Source organism: Ceratotherium simum, chromosome 3 (genome assembly GCF_057802395.1).
Source record: "Ceratotherium simum simum isolate JZ-2026a chromosome 3, ASM5780239v1, whole genome shotgun sequence".
Lineage (NCBI taxonomy): Eukaryota > Metazoa > Chordata > Mammalia > Perissodactyla > Rhinocerotidae > Ceratotherium > Ceratotherium simum.
The window spans coordinates 54770872-54793778 of record NC_141902.1 but is presented as its reverse complement, the minus strand read 5'-3'; the positions used below and the strand labels follow the sequence as shown (position 1 = coordinate 54793778).

The 22907-nt window shown below is 36.3% G+C and overlaps 1 protein-coding gene across 5 annotated transcripts in view; it reads left to right on the top strand.

Annotated features, from left to right (window-relative positions):
• Positions 1-21654, top strand: part of ICE2 (interactor of little elongation complex ELL subunit 2) — a 69376-nt gene extending 47722 nt beyond the window's left edge. For all 5 annotated transcript variants that reach the window (XM_087428031.1, XM_087428037.1, XM_087428027.1 and 2 more), the window contains 4 exons: positions 11367-11451; positions 12823-12873; positions 17105-17363; positions 21267-21654. In XM_087428031.1, the coding sequence (XP_087284157.1) occupies positions 11367-11451; positions 12823-12873; positions 17105-17363; positions 21267-21389 (518 nt within the window). In that variant the 3' untranslated portion in view covers positions 21390-21654. The remainder of the gene's footprint in view (positions 1-11366; positions 11452-12822; positions 12874-17104; positions 17364-21266) is intronic.
• Positions 21655-22907: the final 1253 nt, after the last annotated feature.

The window sequence follows — 22907 nt, the reverse complement described above, 5'->3', positions numbered from 1 at the left end:
ATTCTTTTGTTTCTATTGAAAAGTGAGCTGGCCATCTTATTTTTGTTCCTTTGAAAGTAATATGTCTCTTTTCTCTAGCAGACTTTAAATTTTATCTTTCTCCCTGGTTTTCAACAATTTTCCTACAGTGTGCCTAGGTTAGGTTTTCTTTGTAAGTATTCCTGTTGGGGTTCATATTGCTCTTTGAATATGTGATTTGATGACTTTCAACAGTTTTAGAGAATTCTCAGTTATTATCTCACAAGAATCACTTCTTCCCAATTCTCTCTCCCCTCCTCCTCTGGGATTTCAGTTGCAGTATGTTACATCTTACTGTGTCACTAATGTCCCTTACATTCTTTTCTGTATTTACCTTCCTTTTGACTCTTCATGCATCATTCTCAGTATTTTCTCCTAGTTTACTAGTTCTCTCTTCAGCTGTCTCTGATATACTGTTTAACCCATCACCTGAGTCCTTAATTTCAGTTTTTGTATTTTTCAGTTCTAGATTTTCCATTTGGTTCTTTTTTATAGGTTATAGTTTTCTCCAGAAGTTCTCAATCTTGTCTTTCTTAAGCATATTAGGCAAAATTATTTTAAGGTCTGTGACTAGTACCTCTGTTATCTAGATTCCTTGTGAGTCTTTTCAATTATCTTTGTGTATTAGTTTCCTAGGGCTGCCATAACAAAGTCCCACAAACTAGGTGGCTTAGAACAACAGAAATGTATTGTTTCACGATTCTGGAGCCTAGAAGTCCAAAATCAAGATGTCACAGGGCCATGCTCCCTCCAAAACCTATGGGAGAGAATCCTTCCTCGCCTCTTTTACCTTCTGGTATTTGCCAGCAATCCTTGGCATCCTTGGTTTGTAGATGTTTCACTCTCATCTCTGCCTGTGTCATCGTGTAGCATCTTCTTCCTGTGTGTCTCTCTCCTCTCCTTATAAGGACACCAGTCATTGGATTAAAGGCCCACCCGACTCCATTATGATCTCATCTTAACTAATTATATCTGCAATGATCCTATTTCCAAGGAAAGTCATAGTCTGAGGTACTGGGGGCAAGGGCTTCAACATATCTTTTTGGGGGACACAGTTCGTGCCATAACATGTTGTTTCTCTTTTTTTTATTATTCCATGTTGTTATGATGTATGTCAGCCTGTTCTTTATCAAGGGCCACATAGTGTATATGAAAAGTTGTAGAGATAATATGAGAGCTAAAATGTTATCTTTCTCTAGACAGGATTACTTTTGTTTGCTTTTGACAGGCGGCCAGCCACACTAGCAATGCTGATTTACCTTAATCCAGTTACAGAGATTTAGATGATTTGAAGCTTGACTTTGGACCCTAGAAAGGCCATTCTGATTCTCACTTATTGCTGGAGTGTAGCCACTCAGAGTCTGTGCAGATAAGAGTTAACATAGCTGACTGACATGGCCAGTCACTGGAAGGCCCTGCTTGCAAGGCTGGCCCTTGGCTGGTGTCTGGGAACTTGGCTGGTAAACAGTTCCCTACACTGATATCAGACTTTCTCCAGCTGATTAAGGATGGCTCATTGTGCCTACACTGTTTGTACAAACAATATACATCTTACTCTGAACATCTGGTTTCCTTCTGAGAGTCCGGAATTTTGGTATGTGCTAGGTAGAGGGTGCCTACATCATGAGCCCCCAGTAAAAACCTTGAGTGCTGAGTCTCTAATGAGCTTCTCTGTTATACAAAAAAGAGGTATAATTCCTCCTTGTTGCTGGAGGAATTAAGTGTATCCTGTGTGACTTCGGTGGGAAAGGACTCTTTTTTTTTAATGGTGGTAAAATATACATAACATAAAATTTATCATTTAAACCATTTTAGTGTACAATTCAGTGTACGTTTTTTTAGTGTATAATTCAGTAGCATTAAGTACATTCACAGTGTTGTACAGCCATCACTACTGTCCATTTCCAGAACTTTTTCATCATCCTGAACAAAAACTCAGGAAGGGACTCTTGAAGATTGCACATGGTTTCCTCTGAACTTCACCTCTCATGCCTTTTCCTTTTGCTGATTTTCCTTTTGCTTTGTATCCTTTTGCTGATTTTCCTTTTGCTTTGTATCCTTTTGCTGTAATAAATTTTATCCATGAGTACAGCTGTATGCTGAGTCCTGTGAGCCCTCTTAGAGAATCACCCCTGACACAGGGTCCCAACTCAGAGCTTAAGTGTTCAGCTCACTGATAGACCTTGAACCCTAGTTTTGATTCCTCTAATCCTGAGAGGCTGTTGAAAGCTCTGGTCCATTTCTTAGCCTCTCAATTGCTTTTTCCAGATTAACAGACATTCCTAGGAGAAAAACAGCCCCAAGTGCGAGGCTCACGTTGCTGGCTCCTTTACCCTTTATCCACACAGGTATATTCCCAATCCCTTTTCCTGGTTGCCACTAAGAAATTATGTAATCTAATTGCTTATGATATTTATTGCCTGACTTTGTGTCTTTTGTTTCTTGATATATCCCAAGCACCTAGAACAGCATCTGGCACACGGAGGTACTCAATAAGTATTTTTAGAATGAATGAAGTTGGCTTTGATAATTGGTTGAAGAAACAGTAAAAGTCAAGGAGAGAAGGGAAATGGTAGAAAACAAACCATTGAATTTATATGCTTTATTCTTTTTACTATCCCTAGATGTATGTAAGACAAACCATTGGGATGCAGGAAGAAAATATTATAACTCTTACTTATTTTTTCTCTAAAGAAATTAAAAAGTAAACATTACTCATAATTAAGTATGTGGATTGACAAGTGGTGCTCTCTCTCGGATGCTGTCATAGAGTCCTGTCACATATAATGTGGAAAGTATCCTCATTATCTCCACATTGCACACCTCTAGGGAGACAGTGTGCTCAATCCGTTCCGTGCGAATGGCTACCCCCAGAGTTGTGCCGTACAGCATCCTCGGGTATGTTAAGTATGATTTTGTTGCCAAAAATGAAAGATGTCACCTATTTAAAAATAAAAACAAAACTCGTATATCTGTATACGTTAAAGACTTAGAATCATACTAGAAAAAAATCTCTCTGAAAATCTCTCAAAGAGCCTCAAGGATAAGAATGCAGCTCCTGTCTTAAATTTGTAAGAAAAACTGATTAACGTCAGGGAAGATGGACATTCACTAGCAGAATTTCAGCAAAAACCTTTGTGTAATTGGTGTGTGGTGTTAAAAACAATCAGTGTCACGCTTTAGCCCAGCAATGAGGCACTTGTTCCGTTTGGTTCTATGTATCCTTATTGGTATCTTTTTTTAGCTATGGCAGCCATTAAAACCTATAGCGAAATGAATTGAACTTTCAGTCCATCCTTCAAATAGTTGTATCACACAGTATTAAACTAAGATTTTTTAAAACAACAGAGCATAGTTAATCATATATTGCATATTACAGGCATACGTCAGAGATATTGTGAGTTTGGTTCCAGACCACCACAATAGAGCAAATATTGCAATAAAGTAAGTCACACGAATTTTTTGGTTTCCCAGTGCATATAAAAGTTATCTTTACACTATACTGTAGTCTATTAAGTGTGCAATAGCATTATGTTTAAAAAAAACAATGTGCATACCTTAACTAAAAAATACTTTATTGCTAAAAAATGCTAACCATCATCTGAGCCTTCAGTGAGTCATAATCTTTTTGCTGGTGAAGGGTCTTGCCTCAATGGCTGCTGACTGATCAGGGTGGTGCTTGTGGAAAGCTGGGGTGGCTGTGGCTGTTTCTTAAACTAAGATAAGAAGGGGCCGGCCCAGTGGCGCAGCGGTTAAGTGCACGCGCTCCGCTGCGGCGGCCTGGGGCTCGGAGGGTCGGATCCCAGGCGCGCACCGACGCACGGCTTGCTAAGCCATGCTGCGGCAGCATCCCATATAAAGTAGAGGAGGATGGGCATGGATGTTAGCCCAGGGCCAATCTTCCTCAAGAAAAAAGGGGAGGATTGGCATCGGATGTTAGCTCGGGGCTAGTCCTCCTCACACACACAAAAAAAAGATAATGAAGTTTGCCACATCAATTGACTCTTCCTTTTACGAACAATTTCTGTGTAGCATGTGATGCAGTTTGATAACGTTTTAACCCACAGTAGAACTTCTTTCAAAATCGGGATCTATCCTCTCAAACCCTGCTGCTGCTTTATCAACTAAATTTATGTAATATTCTAAATCTTTGTTGTCATTTCAACAGTCTTCACAGCATCTTCCCCAGGAGTAGATTCCATCTCAAGAAACCACTTTCTTTGCTCATCCTTAAGAAGCAGCTCCTCATCCATTAAAGTTTTATCATGAGGTTGCAGCAATTCAGTCACATCTTCAGTCTCCACTTCTAATTATAGTTCTCTTCCTGTTTCCACCACACTTTCAATTTGTAAAAAATGCAGTATCTACAAAACGCAAAGTCCAAAGTGCAGTAAGATAAAGTACGCTTGTATTTCAGTCTTCCAAAAATTTTTGGTATATGTTAATTACTATTAATGAACAGTTTTTAATGTATGTAGACCACTGCTCTAAGCAAAAGAGAAAAGTAAAGCTCGAGAATGATTAAGTAACTTACTCACAGATACTGAGTTAAATCAGTGGCAGGACCAGAATTTAGTCACAATTTTTAAGTGTTAATAACTTTGCCATAAAACTAAAAGGAGCTAGCGAAGAATTTGGGGGTGGGGGTTGTCTGATGTAACAAAAGTGAGGTATTGTGTGTGTGACAATATTAATCAGTGTAGCTTAAGACAAATGATTTATTGTGTCTTAGAAATTAGAATCTTAAAATTTTAACCAGAGGATTTCCAAGTGCTCATATTCTCTTTCCTATGTACTTTGCACCATAGTCCTTTCTCAGTTGTGGCCTGAGTTTTCCTCATTCCACTGTTGCTAACCACTCCTTCATTTAACTTAAGCATTTCATTGTCAGTTTTCCCTTCTAGGCCTTGAAATCTTAAGATTTCAAGGAAATTTAAGATAATTTCTCCTCAGAAATCAAAGTTGGGGACCAGTGCATTAGATCTTTTGGGCGTAGCAGTGAGGGTTGAGTTTACCTGTGTGATTAAGAGATTCAGATAAAGCATATCTTACAAGTCCAAGTGATATAAGGTCTTAATTATTTTCTTTAACTTAAGAGCATGTTGGTTTATAGGACATGAGTTCAGCAATTCTCAAACTTGATTGTGCATCAGAATCACTTGTAGGGCTTGTGAGAGTGGAGATTGCTGGCCCTGACCCTGGAGTGTCTTATTCAGTAGGTCTGTATTGGGACTTAAGACTTATCACTTCTAGCATGTTCTCAGGTGATGCTGATGCTTCTAGTCCAGGGACCGTGCCTTGAGAACCACTTCTGTGGTTCATAGTCTCTTTTTCAGGTAGAATAAACGTACTTGTTTTTCGTTGGTCTGCTTTGCTTTGCCGTGAACATGTTCTCCTCTTCCCCTAGAATGCAGTGTTCTTTTTATCTTCTTGCCCCATAAAAACATTAAGATGTACTCCTTAAATAAAATTCCGAAAATAATCTTATCACAACTTTTGTATCTACTTTCCAATCCTTTAATGTGTATCAATTCTATACAGTTGACATATAGACAGCCCTTGCTTTGCACAGTTCCGATATACACAAATTTCAGTTATGATTGTATGTTAACTGTAATTGTATAAAATACAAACTTTACTGCTGACTCTTCAGTCCGCAAATCACTACATATCACGTTGTGACCAGTGACCAGTCATGTCACCTCTTTCAAAGTCTGTCAGTAGTTGGTCACTGTACCTGTTACTGAGTTCACACACAGAAAGCAAAGTGTGTAGTTGTGATCCCTCCTTGTGTCCCAGTGATAAACTCATGTGACATTTCACAAAAGTGGATAATCAAAAGAAGGGATTGGCCAACAAAGATTAAAGCACAGCAAAGAAACAAAAAATGATACTGCCAGAAGTGGAATTCGAATTGAACATAAATGGAGTTATAGAAGAAATAGGTGACAGCAGAAATGTTGACACTTTTGCTGTTCAAGAGACTCTCGATATGCCACCAGAGGAACTTGGTGAAGGTGAACTTACTGACATAAATGAGGAAAGTGATTGTGACATAAGGGATGAAGAGATGACACTGACATAAGCTTTTACGTTAAAGGAACTCTTGGAGATATTTCATACATTGAAAACACAGAGGATACAATGTTGGAAGCTGATCCTAACTTAGAAAGGAGTGTGACAGTTCACCAGGGCATAGAAAAGATGCTTGCTCATCTATAGATTCAATGCAATCCCTATCAAAGTTCCAACAACATTTTTCACAGAAATAGAACAAAGAATCCTAAAATTTATATGGAACAACAAAAGACCCCGAATAGGGCCGGCTCCGTGGCTCGGCGGTTAAGTGCACGCGCTCTGATGCTGGCGGCCCGGGTTCGGATCCCAGGCACGCCTTTCCCAGGCACGCCCCAAGGCACCACTTCTCCGTCCAACCCGAGGCCGAGTCCCACGTACAGCAAGTAGCAGGATGTGAACCTATGACATACAACTATCTACTGGGGCTTTGGGGGGAAAAAATGAATAAATAAAATCTTTAAAAAAAAAAACAAAACAAAAACAAAAGACCCCGAATAGCTAAAGGAATCCTGAGAAAAAAGAACAAAGCTGGAGGTATCACACTCCCTGATTTCAAAATATACTACAAAGCTGTAGTAACCAAAACAGCATGGTACTGGCACAAAAACAGACACACAGATCAATGGAATAGAATCGAAAGCCCAGAAATAAACCCACACATCTATGGACAGCTAATCTTTGACAAAGGAGCCAAGAACATACAATGGGGAAAAGAAAGTCTCTTCAACAAATGGTGTTGGGAAAACTGGATAGCCATATGCAAAAAAATGAAAGTAGACCCTTACCTTACACCATACACAAAAATTAACTCCAAATGGATTAAAGACTTGAATGTAAGACCTGAAACTGTGAAACTTCTAGAAGAAAACATAGGCAGTATGCTCTTCGACATCAGTCTTAGCAACATCTTCTCAAACACCACGTCTGACCGGGCAAGAGAAACAATAGAAAAAATAAACAAATGGGACTACATCAAGCTAAAAAGCTTCTGCACAGCAAAGGAAACCATCAACAAAACGAAAAGACAACCTAACAATTGGGAGAAGATATTTGCAAACCATACTTCTGATAAGGGCTTAATCTCCAAAATATATAAAGAACTCATGCATCTTACCAACAAAAAAACTACCAACCCAATTAAAAAAGGGCAAAGGACCTGAACAGACATTTCTCCAAAGAAGATATACAGATGGCCAACAGACACATGAAAAGATGTTCAAAATCATTAACTATCAGGGAAATGCAAATCAAAACTACAATGAGATATCACCTCACGCCCGTCAGAATGGCTATAATTAACAAGACAGGAAACAACATGTGTTGGAGAGGATGTGGAGAGAAGGGAACTCTCATACACTGCTGGTGGGAGTGCAAACTGGTGCAGCCACTATGGAAAACAGTATGGACATTCCTCAAAAATCAAGGATAGAACTACCATATGATCCAGCCATCCCACTGCTGGGTATTTATCCAAAGAACTTGAAAACACCAATTTGTAAAGGTACATGCACCCATGTGTTCATTGCAGCGTTATTCACAATAGCCAAGACTTGGAAGCAACCTAAGTGCCCATCAAGGGACGAATGGATAAAGAAGCTGTGGTATATATACACAATGGAATACTACTCAGCCATAAGAAATGATGAAATCCAGCCATTTGTGACATCATGGATGGACATTGAGGGTATAATGCAAAGTGAAATAAGTCAGAGGGAGAAGGTCAAATACCGCATGATTTCCTTCATTAAGTAGTAGATAATAACAACAGTAAACAAACACATAGGGACAGAGATTGGATTGGTGGTTACCAGAGGGGAAGGGGGGAGGGAGGAGGGTGAAAGGGATAATTCGGTACATGTGTGTGGTGATGGGTTGTAATTAGTATTTTGGTGGTGAACATGATGTAATCTATGCAGAAATAGAAGTACAATGATGTACACCTGAAATTTTTACAATGTTATAAACCAATGTTACTGCAATAAACAAAAAATTAAAAAAAAAAAAAGAAAAGATGCTTGCTTCCTATCATAAGTTACACCAGAAGAAGGCAATAAGCACTGTTCAAACTGCTCTTGATAAATTTTTTATAAAGAAATAAAACACTTGAATTCTCAATGTTTTCAGTGTTTTAAATTAGTGCACTAAATAAATATTAGTTTGACTATTTTTTCATTTCCTTATACATTTATAATTGATGGAGAATTTACAATGTTTTGACAAAAAATTTTCAAGATAATGGAACAATAGTAATTTTTCCCATTGATTATTAAAATTTCTTGCACAGTTTTGGCTTATATGATTATTTTTACCATCCTATACTGCATTCAAACCAAAGACTGCCTATGTTTATGTATGTATGCATGTATATGTGTATGAATGAAAGCATGTATATAAAGCCTTTATTTGTATTGTATAAAGGCCTTATTTGTACCATATAAAGCAGTGCTTCCCAACCTTGACATACACACAAAAAACATTTGCATAGCACACTGTGATATACAGAAGAGATTGCCCATGGCTGAAGGGCAGTGACTAAGAACCTCTTGCCATCCCAAGCCTTGCTCAGCTGCCCCAAGGGCTGAGGAGATAAATATCTCAAGCACAAGTATAACTCATTTGAGGCCCACAGGTTACAATGCTCCAGTGTTGAGAGAGTTGTAAACTCCTTGAGGAGGCGCTTTAAGCCCTCATAGCACTTAGTATGGTATTCTCTGTATAGGTTTTTTTGGGGGTGTTTTTGTGAGGAAGATCAGCCCTGAGCTAACATCCATGCCAATCCTCCTCTTTTTACTGAGGAAGACCGGCCCTGAGCTAACATCTATTGCCAATCCTCCTCCTCTCTTTTTTTTTTTTTTTTTACCCTTTTTCTCCCCCAAGCCCCAGTGGATAGTTGTATGTCATAGTTGCACATCCTTCTAGTTGCTGTATGTGGGATGCGGCCTTAGCATGGCCCGACAAGTGGTACGTCGGTGCGCGCCCGGGATCCGAACCCGGGCCGCCAGTAGCAGAGCACGCACACTTAACTGCTAAGCCACAGGGCCGGCCTCTGTATAGTTGTGTTTGACTGACCATATTTGGCATATACTATAACACATACTTTTCATTGAGATTTCTTTAAAAAGGTAAGAACTATGAGTGAGTCTTCTCAAAGGTATATTTAGTAAATGTCTAAAGATATTTTATTGTACTTAATATTTCTTTTCTACAGTTATTAACCGTTAAAATATGTTATTTGAAACATCACTATATAATGAGTGTTAGAAATGCAGAGGTGAAATTAAAACTTAACATAGGAAATAAGTAGGTGTGGGAAAATGGATTTGTTGTCTTAGAAGAAAAGTATTTGGTAAAAATTTTTCTAATTCTTTTTATGAGCACAAAGCATATGAAATGAAAGAGGGCTAGATATGAAAATGAGATATTAAATTATGTGCATTTTTTTGTTGTCTTGGTGATTGATGTCAGCTTTCCAGGTATTGTGTTTTGATAATTAAATATTGGAAGTTAAAAAAATAAAAACAGAATGGTATTATTTTCAGCCTTGGTGAATGTTAGACTATTACCGTGTTAATTGATATTTTTAACTGTCGTACAATAACATGATTTTTGTATTGACTTGATTATATAACATTTAACTCAGGGCTGTCTTTGATACCACTCTTCCTTGTTACATTTCAAGGCCTCAGTGTTGTATGTATCTCAACCTGTTTTGTTGTAGAACATATATATTGCTTCTAAAAATAGAACTGTCATCTTGAGGGTAGACTATTTTGTGTTTTGGAATTCTAGAATTATGTCATATTTGTAAGAAAGTAAGACTTTGAGGGCTGGCCTGGTGGTGCAAGTGGTTAAGTGCCTGCGCTCCGCTTCGGTGGCCCGGGGTTCGCAGGTTCGGATCCTGGGTGTGCACTGACGCACCACTTGGTAAGCCATGCTGTGGCGGTGTCCCATATAAAGTAGAGGAAGATGGGCATGGATGTTAGCTCAGGGCCAATCTTCCTCAAGAAAAAAGGGAGGATTGGCATCGGATGTTAGTTCAGGGCTAGTCCTCCTCACAAAAAAAGAAAAAAAGACTTTGAGCAGCTATTTTGATTTTTTTTTAACCATAGGAAATGTAATGATGTGCTTTAATTAAAAATAAGTCAGATTTTTTTTAAGCTTTATTGAAGTATAATTGACAAATAAAATTGTAAGATATTTAAAGTGTATATCATAATGATTTGATATACATATACATTGTGAAAGGATTTCTCCCATCTAGTTAATTAACATGTCCATCACCTCACATATTTGTATTTTTTCTTTTTTTTTTTTATGAGAACATTTCATTTCTACTCTTTCAGTTATACAATACAGTCTTATTGTCTTATTGACTATAGTGACCATGTCATACATTGGGTCAGACCTTATTCATCTAATAGCTGAAAGTTTGTACCTATTTACCAACTTCTCCCTATTCACTCTTCCCCTTCGCCCCTGGGAACCACTTTGCTACTCTCTGTTTCTATAAGTTTGACTTTTTTTTTTTTGAGATTTCACATATGAGTGATATCATACAGTATTTATCTTTCTCTGTCTGGCTTAATTCACATAGCATAATGCCGTCAAGGCATCTATGTTGTCATAAAGAGCAGGATTTCCCTCTTTCTTGTCGCTGAATAATATTGCATTGTATATATACCGCATCTTCTGTTTCCATTCATCCATTGATAGACACAGGTTGTCTCCATGTCTTGGCTATTGTGAATAATTAAGCAGATTTTTATAATCTAATTTTTATCTTAAGAACCAAGTATATCTTACAGGTGTATAGAGCATGCCCAAACTATAAATTTGACTTTATCTGCTTGCTTTGATAGTAGGTACATATTTCTCTAAAAATTTAATCTCCATAAAAGTCCCACTTTAATAGAAATTAGAAACACTAATATTTTAACAGTTGTTATTCTTAAATTGTAGGCTCAGAGCTGAATTTTTGGTGTGAACATGTGTAAATTTTTCCACATTCAGCAAATACATATTTCTGTAGCATTAATACATATTTGTATTAATTGTAGCATTAATACATATTTCTTTTATAATCTGACTTTTTAAAATACAGCTTTACTTAATAAACTTAATAAAATGTATATTTCTCCTCTTTTTAGAATGTAAAGTTCCTTTACAGTTATTACAGTTTTGTAAAAACATCTTGAAAGAGACTGGATAACTTGCTTTTTTGTTTTTTAAATACTACAGTTGTTCTTTTTAAGTTTGATATTTTATTTTAGGACATATTGATGCATTTACTTCAAAGCTTTTCCTGCTAGAAGAAATTACCTCAGAAGAATTAAAAGAAAAACTTTCAGCACTCAAGTAAGAAAGTTTACTTTGTTGTGGGAATTAAAAAACTTGTTAATATGATCTCCAATTTTCCTTTATCTCTAAATATTGGTTAAGTTTAAATCATTTATTTTCAGGACTTTTAATTCTTTTATACATTGAGGCTTCCCCTGACCCAATTTGTGATCCATCTATACTAATTATCTCCATCTCCAAATTAAATATAATGCCAGTTGCACCAGTCTTTCTACTTAAGACAAAGGAGGCTAGAGCAAGAGAGTAGCCCACCATCTTAGAGGTGCCCAGGAGCATACATTTCACCCTTTTTTAGGGCCGGGAAAGAATAGAGCCGTCACAAACTCTTAGCTCTCAGGATTGTTTTGTGTACATTCATTTAGACATCCTAACTTCTAAAAGTTTGCCCTTCTACCAAGCATTACTGTATATCAGATTGAAATGAATTTGTTGTATTCAGAACTCCAGGTACCTAAATGCAAAGGAAAATAACTTATCGACATTGTCTAATTTGTATCTTATAACTTTCTAGGAAGGACTGGTGGTAGTATTATCTCCATTTTATGTCTGAGGAAACTGAGACTTGGAGTAACTTGCCCCAGAGCACACAGCTGAGCTAGAGTGACAGCCTTGGTGTTTAATATGTTGATTCACCACTTAGGATGAGAAATTGTCCTGACTTATACTAGTTGCATAGGTCCAGCTTTGGGGCTTGACACAGTTTTTGAAGGGTCCCAGATTCAAACTTGAATTCTCTGCTTGTACTTCAGAATGTCCACTTCTGTTATAAGGATTGCTTCTTTTGAGGGGTAACTTCTTATTTACATATGTGAATAGAAAAGCTTTTCCATACAGTGTTCACTGCCTGCCCCACCTCTCCCAGTGAAAACCATTTTTAAATAATTAAGGGAATGAGTTCAGGTCTAGAACAGACACTAAGGAAATATCTTACATTTCATTTCCCTTTAACTATCCTGTCCCCAGTCAGTGGCTTCTCTGGCATCACACATTTAAAGTACTTCTCAATTTCTTTGGAAGCCAATTCACCACCATCTCTGAAAGGCAGATTCTTCTGCAAATTAGTTCTGCTAAAGACTTCTGAACATTTTTTAAAGTTTATAATTTGAATATTAAATAGTTATCTCTTTACAACTGCTCTGATTCACACAAGCCAAATACTTTATGATTTTGAAGAGAAATCAGGAAATGGCAAAAACTAAGTAAATATTATAATTTAATCAAATTAGAAATAAATTTTGGTATTCTGTGTTTTGCATTATCTCTTCTGTTGTTTTCTTTTGTTATTAAGGGCATTTCTCTTCCTGAGGAGCTATAATTGTTGAGTAAGTTTTTAAATTTCATTTAACGTAAATTTCTTCTGTTTAATAGGATTTCAAGTTTATTTAACATCCTCCAACACATTCTAAGGAAATTAAGTGGGTAAGTATTTTTTTGACATTTTGTATTGATAAGTCTGGTTTTCTTGGATGAAAATTAATAGAAACCTTGACTATATGCTGTTAGGGTTAGATAGAAAATAACCTAGAAATGCAAGGTTTATCCTATTGTGTCAAAGTTGAAATTGTGAAAATATAAATAGAAAGATAATATAATAGTATCTGGCTTTAATGAGCTTGCAATTACATTTTTCTGTAAGGCTATTGTATTGGTTTCCTATTGCCACTGTAACAAATTCCCACACACTTAATGACTTAAAACAACATAAATTTATTCTCTCATAGTTCTGGAGGTCAGAAATCCAAAATCATTGTCAGTGGACTAAACTCATGTCAGCAGGGCTGGTTCCTTTTGGAGTCTCTAAGGGGACAATCATTTCCTTGCCTTGATTTTCAGCTTTTAGTGGCTACCTGTATTCCTTGACTTGTGGCTCCTTCCTCCATCTTCAAAGTGCATCACTCAGATCTCTGCTTCCGTTGTCACACTGCGTTTTTAATCACATTTGCAAAGCCATTAGAGGTAATATCCACAAGTTCTGGAGATTAGGATGTAGATATTCTGGGGGACCATTATTCAGCCTACTATAGCTATACTGTTTACATTTTCAGGATAAGGAAGCAACATAGAGCTAGTGGTCAAAAGTCATTAGGTCCATGGCAAATCTTAGAATATAAATTCTCCATCTAATCATTTATCAAACTGTTTTGTTATGTGAACTTTTGCATTTATTCTGTTATACACTTACCAAAAGATAAACTAAAAGACAATTCAAGAGTCTGAACTAAAAATCAAAAATCTCCAAGTTCTAACTCTCCTACTTTGCTTATTATGCAACTAGGTATCAGTTTCCTTATGTATAAAATGATGGTGTTGAATTCAATAATTTCGTAGGTACTTTTCTGTTCTGAGATTCTGTGGCAGAATTTTTCTTTTATATATTCTGTCCTTCATGTGAAGCACAATGATTATACATGAAATTTGCCAAATGCTCTTTGAAATTTTATTATCAAATATCTTAGTTTGTGTATTAGTTTCTACTGCAGATGTAACAAATCACCACAAAATTAGAGTTGTAAAACAACACAAATTTATAATCTTGCACTTCTGTTAAGTCAGAAGTCTAAAAGGTTTCCTTGGGCTAAAATCAAGGTGTCAGCAAGGCTACGTTCATTTTTGTAGGCCCTGGGTATGGTCTGTTTCCTTGACTTTTGTATATTCTAGAGGCCACCTGCATTCCTTGGCTCCCAGTCCTCTTCCTTCATCTTCAAAGTTTCAAAGGCAAATTGAGTCCTCCTCATATCACATCTCTGACCTCTGCCACAGTCACATCTCCCTCTTAGTCTCTTCTGCCTCCCTCTTCTACATTTAAAGACTCTTATGATTACAGTGGCCCACTGAGATAATGCAGGAAAACCTTATCATTTCAAAATCAGCTGATTAGGAACCTTAATTCCATCTTAATTCCCCTTTGCCATGTAATGTAACATATTCACAGGTTCTAGGGTTTAGGACATAGGCAACTTTGGGAGGGCCATTATTCCGCCTACCCTACTTTGTATCCAGCCATGTACATGGCATTCCTATGGCACTTTTAAGATACTGTTCCTTGGAGTGTCTTGTTCTCCATGAATTCTCTCTGTAAACCAAAGCTTTCTTCATTTTTAGTGAAGGTAGTTAAGATATATGATTCTCATTGATAAAAGCTCAATCTTTGAAATGTTATTTATTCCTATCACCAATCAATTATTATTCATTTCCTTATGTGGAAATATAAAAGTGATTGGGAAAAAAATTCTCCCGAGGATAAGAATAATTCTCTGAACTTCCCTTATCAACACCTATTACTTTTCAGTTTAAAAAATTAATGAAAACATAACTTATCAGGTTTGTAGGCAGATCTGTATAACTCAAGTATGATTGATCCTTATTTTATTATTTTTTTATTTTGTTGAGGTCGTATTGGCTTTTCACATTGTATAAATTTCAGGTGTACGTTATTATATTTCAGTTTCTGTATAGATTGCATCATGTTCGCCACCAATAGTCTAGTTTTTATACGTCAGCATACACATGCACCCCTTTACCCCTTTTGCTCTCCCTCCATCCCCTTTTCCTCTGGTAACCACTAACCTGTTTTCCTTATCTGTGTGTTTGTTTATCTTCCTCATATGAGTGAAATCATAGGATATTTGTCTTTCTCTGTCTGTTTCACTTAGCCTAATACCCTCAAAGTCCATCCATGTTGTCGCAAATAGCATGGTTTTGTCTTTTTTTATGGCTGATTAGTATTCTATTTTGTATATACACCACGTCTTCTGTATCCATTCATCTGTTGATGGGCGCTTAGGTTGCCTCCACGTCTTGGCTATTGCAAGTAATGCCACAATGAACATAGGGGTGCATAATCTTTTTAAATTGTTGATTTTCTATTCATTGGATAAATACCCAGTAGTGGAATGGCTGGATCATATGGTATTTCTATTTTTAGTTTTTTGAGAAACCAAAAATATTGTACCAGTTTGCATTTCTACCAGCAGTGCATGAGGGTTCCCTTTTCTCCACGTCCTCTCCAATGCTTGTTATTTCTTGTCTTGTTAATTATCGCCATTCTGAAAGGTGTGAGGTGATATCTCATTGTAGTTTTGATTTGCACTTCCCTAATAATTAGTGATGTTGAACATCTTTTCGTGTACCTCTTGGCCATCTGTATATCTTCTTTGGAAAAAATGTTTATATTCTTTGCCCATTTTTTGATTGGGTTGTTCATTGTTTTGTTGTTGAGTTGTATGGATTCTTTATATATTTTGGAAATTAACCCCTTGTCAGATATATGATTTGCAAATATTTTCTCCCAGTTGATGGGTTGTCTTTTCGTTTTATTGATGGTTTCCTTTGCTTTGCAGCTTTTGAATCTGATGTAGTCCCATTTGTTTATTTTTTCTTCTGTTTTCTCTTGCATGAGTAGACATAGTATTCGAAAAGATACTGATAAGACTGATATCAAAGAGTGTACTGCGTGTATTTTCTTCTGAGTTTTATGGTTTCAGGTCTTACATTCAAGTCTTTATTCCATTTTGAGTTAATTTTTGTGTATGGTATAAGATAATGGTCTACTTTCATTCTTTTGCATTTGGCTGTCTAGTTTTCCCAACACCATTTATTGAAGAGACTGTTCTTTCTCCATTATATGTTCTTTGTCAAAGATTAGCTGTCCCTAGATTAATCCTTATTTTTAATGATATATTGTGGAAAAGAACTGATGTTCTCTTTAGCACCTTTGAGCCAGAGGAGTGTACAATCCCAAGAAAGCACAGTTTATTAATCATACCCTGTTAGCTTGTTATGTTGATACACTGAATTCCTTAAAGCTTTGTAAGGAGAAAGGGAAAATGTAGATTTGATGTTGGACAGAAGTGATTATTGTGACAGGAGAGGATCCTGATTAAGGATATGGCCTGTGGAGTTCAACTACCTGGTTTTATATCTAAGCCCTGCACTCAGAACTTTGGGCAAATTGCTTAGCATCTCTAATTTCTGTTTGTCTCTAATATAGGGTTAATAATTAATATTATGCCTTGAAGGTTTGTTATGGAGGATTTAACGACAAAATGGATGTAAGCAGTACAACAGTTGTTCATGATAAACATTCAATACCTCTCAGCTGCTATTGTTACTGTTGTTCTCATAGCACCTCATATTGTATTGTGATTGTTCCATTGACTGTTTCTTCCACTTTATTTTAAACTACTAAATGTAGTGAATGTGTCACATTCACTTTTGTATCTCTGGTCACCTATCTATTACTAGATACAAAGTGGGCGCAATATTTGTTGAATGAATTAAAATGCCCTGTATAGGAATGCTATGTATGTACACTCATAAAATGCTTTTCAGTATATGTTGTCCATGGATTACAGAATTAGGCAGAGTATTTGTTTCCCATTAAATTATTGAAAACTTACAAATTGACTGATAGAACAGTAAAAAGAAAATAATTATATGTCTTGAACTTTGGAATAAGAATTAAAATTAGTTGCCTAAAAGGCATGAAAATAGTTAAAAGTTCTTAAGTCTTATTTGATTATAAAAGTATTTTTAGAGGTGGTGTTCCATTCCCATAATTGTTTTCAATTTTACTAATAGATTATGATTAAGAAAATGCTCTTGAAATTGACACAGTAAGCCAATGAGTTGTTTCATTGTGTGGATTTAGCTTGCAGGAGGGTTCCTACTTGTTGTCTCATGCAGCAGAAGATTCTTCACTCCTGATCTACAAGACATCTGATGGAAAAGTTACTAGGACAGCATACAATTTGCATAAAACACATTGCGGCCTTCCTGGTGTACCTTCCAGTCTCTCAGTTCCCTGGGTCCCATTAGATCCCAGTCTCTTACTACCATATCATATCCATCATGGAAGAATACCTTGTACTTTTCCGCCTAAATCACTAGATCCCACAACACAACAAAAGGTAAGATCTTTTTTGAAATTAAATGTTCCATTAGGTTGTTTATTGTTAATCTGTTTCACTGACTGTACAATATTTCAACCTGATGTCCACATTTGCCATATTAATCACAACACCATTCTAAAAACTATATCTATAGGAAGGGTAGATAAAGTTGTATACTCTACTGAGTCCAGTTGTTATGTCAGTGGAACTTTCTATTTTTGTAAGGTTTATAAGTCAGCTAAAGAAAATTCTGTTAGCTTGCCCAGCAGGGGCATGAGTAAGGCATCCACATAGTTAAATCTCCATGTTTCTATGAAAAGCAAAGTTATATTTTTTTGTAATTTTTATTTATGTAGACTGTTTCATTTCATTAAATATTTGAGGCAATTTCCAGAAGAATACATACAATAAAATTATCATGATACAATTAAAAATTGATAAGTAGGATATAGAAAAATATAAAAGCAAGTGTTAGTAATTAGTGAATGTAGTGCCTTATTAAAAGTACAATAAAATGTTAAGGACTAAATTGTGTTTTGCTAAGTATTGTATAACTCAGTATTTATTGAGTTATAATTAATGTTACTCTCTTTATAGAATCCTTGCCAGAAATACTGGTTGAATGATTTTTCTCTCTGTGAAACTTGTGTAAAGCCATGGCTAGAGATACTTTTTACCATGTCACTCATTCTTTATATCGTATAAGAAATTCCAATTTGAGTTTAGTTGTAGGAAAAGTTTTGTTCTCTAAAGTGAACCTGAATGTTTAGGAAACAAAAACCTGGTGTATTTTTCTTCCCTGCCGCCAAAAATCTTTGAGTCAAAATTACTGTCTGAGTTCTATAATTTTCTCAGTGTGTGTGCCCCAGAACATCTATCACTTGTGTACCCTGTGGATATTTTCTCTTCTTTTTTTCTATGTTATATTAAATTAATCTATAAATGTTCCCAAGTCCTTTGAGAAATAACTGGAATGCACATATTGAGGATATTTTATAATTTATAGTGAATGGGGTTGTTTCTGTTTTTCAGTTCTCTACCCTAATGTTACTGTTTGGAAGGATCCTTTTAGAAATGAGAACTCCTTACACATTCTTAGTTAAATTTGGCCAAGAAAATATATAAGTGTGGTTAACTAGTTGCTACAGTGAAAGAAAGAAGAAAGTTGTTAGCATGTTAAGCCATTTTATCTACAGTTTTGGTTGGCTATTTCCAGTTAAATTTAATATCAGTAGTGATTTTTATAACCTCCTATGGCAAAATTTTCTTAACTAACTTAAAAATAATAATTGAAAACTATTTTTTAAGGATTTATGTTTTTTATAGGATAATGATTTCCTTTTAATTTAGAAACTCTGATTGTAGTCTCTTACCTATAACACATAATTCTGTGTGGGAGTGGCTTATTCCTTTTTAGTGAAAATAAAGTTTAAATTAATACCTTGACACGATTTCATATGTTCAGAGTTTGGCCACATAAATATAAAGTTAAACAATTCAATTATATATATATACTACTGAGCACTTGTTGATTTATATTTTTTAACTTGCTTCATACATTCAGTCCAGGGACAAATACTTAGCGAGATTATCCGGGACCTGGTTGTTGTACAGTCTAGCATTAGGTACAGTAGACAATTAGATAACTAGTGCTTGGTTTGATGTTTTTCAAGCCCATGGAAAGTTTTTGGTGATCTCTTACACATCTCCCTAAAATATGTCTCTGCGTTTGGTGGGAATTACCCCACCTTCCTGCCTGAGTTCCTCCTAGCCAGGATGGGACCTTCTAGTCCATCCAAAGTGAGCACAGATAGGGATTCTAGCCTTAGCTGCAATAGGAAAAGACCAAAACTTCAGGAAACCCAGAGAAGTAAAACCCTATATGAAACAGAAATCATCTACATATTACAAGGTGTAAAAACTCATATAACAAATGTTTCTGCCTCTAATACGATCCCTTAGTCCCTAGTCCACTTGAACTCAGATCTCTTCTTTGTGTTGTATCTTAGGCACTAACCCTGAGAGATACCCCAGTAGAGTCTGCATCTGCCTCCTACTGCGTGGAGCAGAGCTTAATAGGAGGACTCATTTGCTTCCTGTGCTATGCCTGACTTCTTCCACTTCTAGTCGTTTTGCAATGGGTCTGTCCCTCTCCCTTTTCTCCTTCCACAACTTGTGTAATAAACATTCATTACACGCACATACGCATGCACACAAATACATATGTAATCTTGCAGTGGAAGTTTCAAAATGCTTGCTCTCCTCAATGATATAGTTGATACAATTACTGTGGTCAGTGTACTTTTATAGTAAATACCAGCTGAGTGGGAGTGGTATAGATAGTCTAAAAATCACAGCACTTTTCAAATCAATCTGTTATAAAAGTTCATCAGCCTCAGACAGATTGACAGACTCAATTCCCAACTCAAGTTTGTCCTTTCTAGTCATCAAATTGTAAACCAAAAAATACCCCTAGAGAGACAAGATTCCCTTCCAGTGAGGGAAGTTGGATCTGATTCATTCTTAGTGAGCCAGTAGCCCCTTGGAGCAATGCTAATAATATGTCTGTTGTATTAGGAATATGAGAGAGTGTGCTTGGAGTTACAGTATCGCCCATCACCCCCAGATCTGGAATTCACTGGACAAGATGTGAAGAGACAGAAAGGGTGCAAGGTGGCTTGGGAAAATAGGGACAGCTATGGGGACAGGTTCTGAGGAAATGGTTTCAGGCTACACAGCTTTGGTCCTTCTCTGCAAGCCCTGGCTTTCTCCATTACCCCTTTAAAAAATTTTATGTTCTCGGGGCCGGCCCCATGGCTTAGCAGTTAAGTGCGCGCGCTCCACTGCTGGCAGCCTGGGTTCGGATCCCGGGCGCGCTCCGACGCACTGCTGCTCCGGCCATGCTGAGGCCGCGTCCCACATACAGCAACTAGAAGGACGTGCAGCTATGACTTACAACCATCTACTGGGCCTTTGGGGGGAAAAATAATAATAATAAATAAAATTATAAATGATAGCTTCTAAAAAAAAACAAAAAGAATTGGAAAAAAAATTTTTTTTATGCTCTCTCTCTGAGTGGCCAAGGAGATGACAACATTTCCAGATCTCTTCTTCAGCAGGACTATAATTAGCAAGGGATTGTGTCCTAGGGCTACACCTTCTCTCTTTAGACTGCGTGAGCTAGAAAGAGAGGATGAGTAGCAACTTGTGCTGAGAAGAGTGGATATGAAGGTAGAACCAGCACCCCAACAAAGTTTCTTCCCCCACTTCCCTTCTTCCTCTTTTCCTATCCTCTGTAGTCTCCTTCCAGTTTTTTCCTCCACCTTTTCTTTCTTTCTCTCCTGCAAGAATCTTTTCTTTCAACCCCTCAGTTTTTCCTTTCTACTTGGCTTCTTTTCTCTTTTCCCTTCCTTTCATGTTTACTCTTTATTTCCTCCTTCTCTTTTGGACTCTTCTGTTTTTGTTACTCTCCATTTTGTAATTTCTTTTCCCTCTGTGTGACCTCTGACCTTCTTCTTGTATTTCCTTTCCCTCCCTTCATATTTCTCATTTCTTCCTTTCTCCTGCCCTTTAGCTTCATTATTGCAAACACATTGCTGACAACGCCTGTCATTCCCTCATTTTCGAATTTAACATTTCAACCTCTTCCAAATTTAAGACGGAGAGTGGTTTCCCCTTTGCTTCTCTCCATCTACCTTCATCTGTCGCCTTCCCTGGTTGTTATTTGAAAGTTTAGTACTTTAAAACTGTGTCAGATTAAAGTTTGTTTAGAAGCAGCCAGGTGACTGGGGATTAAAAATATATAAAGGACCATTAGTAAGGTAATTAGTCCATGTGCAATCTGTAAATAATACAGAGTTAACTGTATATAAATACGTTGTAAACATGGTAAGCTATTCTGTTCTTTGCTTCCTCTCTTAGGTTGGTGGAACAAGAATGCCTACCCGCAGCCGCAGGAATCCGATTTCCATGGAAACCAAAAGCCTGCCTGCTCAGCAAGTTGAAAATGAAGGAGTGGTTCCAAATAAAAGAAAAATAACTTAAGGACTCCACCATGGAAAATGAAGAAAAACCAGTTATAACAATGTTCAATTTAGAAAAGTTTGAGGGGAGATATGCCTAAAAGATCAGTAGACGAGATGAACATTTTTCTTTTAGTGTCCTTGAAAGTTCTTAGAGTGCCTTGAAAAAACATGTTGGCTATGTGAAGGAATGTTTCAACTAAAATAGAATATTATACTCTTAATACTTGATGTTTGAGGAAAATCTAGATATGTTTTAACCTTAGCATGACAGGGAGCTATATAGAGAAGAAAAATATTTTTGTAGTGGGCCTTTTCTAAAAATTGTAAATAAGAAAATAATTTACTTTTTTCAAGAGCAATATTTATCATTGTACGTTATGTTAATAATTTGAGTTATATCACCAATCTGTTGAGATTGGCTCAAAAGGTTAAATCTTGCCGCTGTCAGAGATAATTTTGAGCAACACAAACCTTGTTTCTGATCTATTGTGACAGTTTTTATATACTATTTTAAGATGATTGTTGCAGGTTAATAAAGTTAATACCTTTAAGAACTTGGTGAAATTCCATTGCAGGAGCCAAAAATTAAAATTAAAAATAAAAAATTCCTTGCCTCTGAAAAGTCACAAGTTAACAGTTTCTTGTTGGGCAACCATCGGTTTGTTAAAAAAAAAAAACAAACAGAAAACTTTGTGGTGTAGCAGGTTTGGTGACAGAATGCTTCTCTCTTAGCACAAATTCCGGGTGAGTATGATATATACTATTGAAAGCAAAGAGATGAGCATGATTTCCAGAAAAGTCTCATTATTTCAACTGACAAGGCTAATGTGTGGTACATCATCAGTTATTTTTTCCTCATCTATCCTAGTTAATTTAAATTTTCCAGGACCACATAGATGATTTTGGAAAAGGGCACGCTCAGCTGATGTTACTGTAGCGAATTTGGACTTAAGAAGAAATGGACTGACTTAATTTTTGTATCCCTGTTCTTTAAAGTTTTCAGAAATATGTGCATCATTTGTAAAATGCAAGTTTTGTAATCCAAAGCAATGTTTGCTTTGTTTTTGGAAATTTTTATGTGTTTTATATTAATGTAAGAAATTAGTCCCAGAAATCTTCTCACTATTATTAAGTAACAGTTGAGTATTTTTATCCTCAACTCCCAAGTTTTGTTTTGATTTTTTGGTCAGTTATAAAATATTTTTAAACTAGTGAGTAATTAGTAAAATTGTGTTATGTATTTTAATATATAATGTCCCATTCTGCCATTTCCTTTTTGAAACATTGAGCTTTTTTTTAAAACAGACTTGATCTTTTTATTTTTTAACTTTGTTACATACTCCCATATCCCAGAAATATTTTAGTTGTGAATCATTTGGCAGTGAACAAAGGGAGAGGCAGGGATTCCCTTGGAATTTGCTCTTTTAAAAAAGCTAGACAATGATTTCTTCAGACTCCTGGATACCAGAAAGACTTGGCTTTCATTTTTTTAATGTTGCTTTTTACTTACTAAAATGTATGATCTTGCAAGTGATTA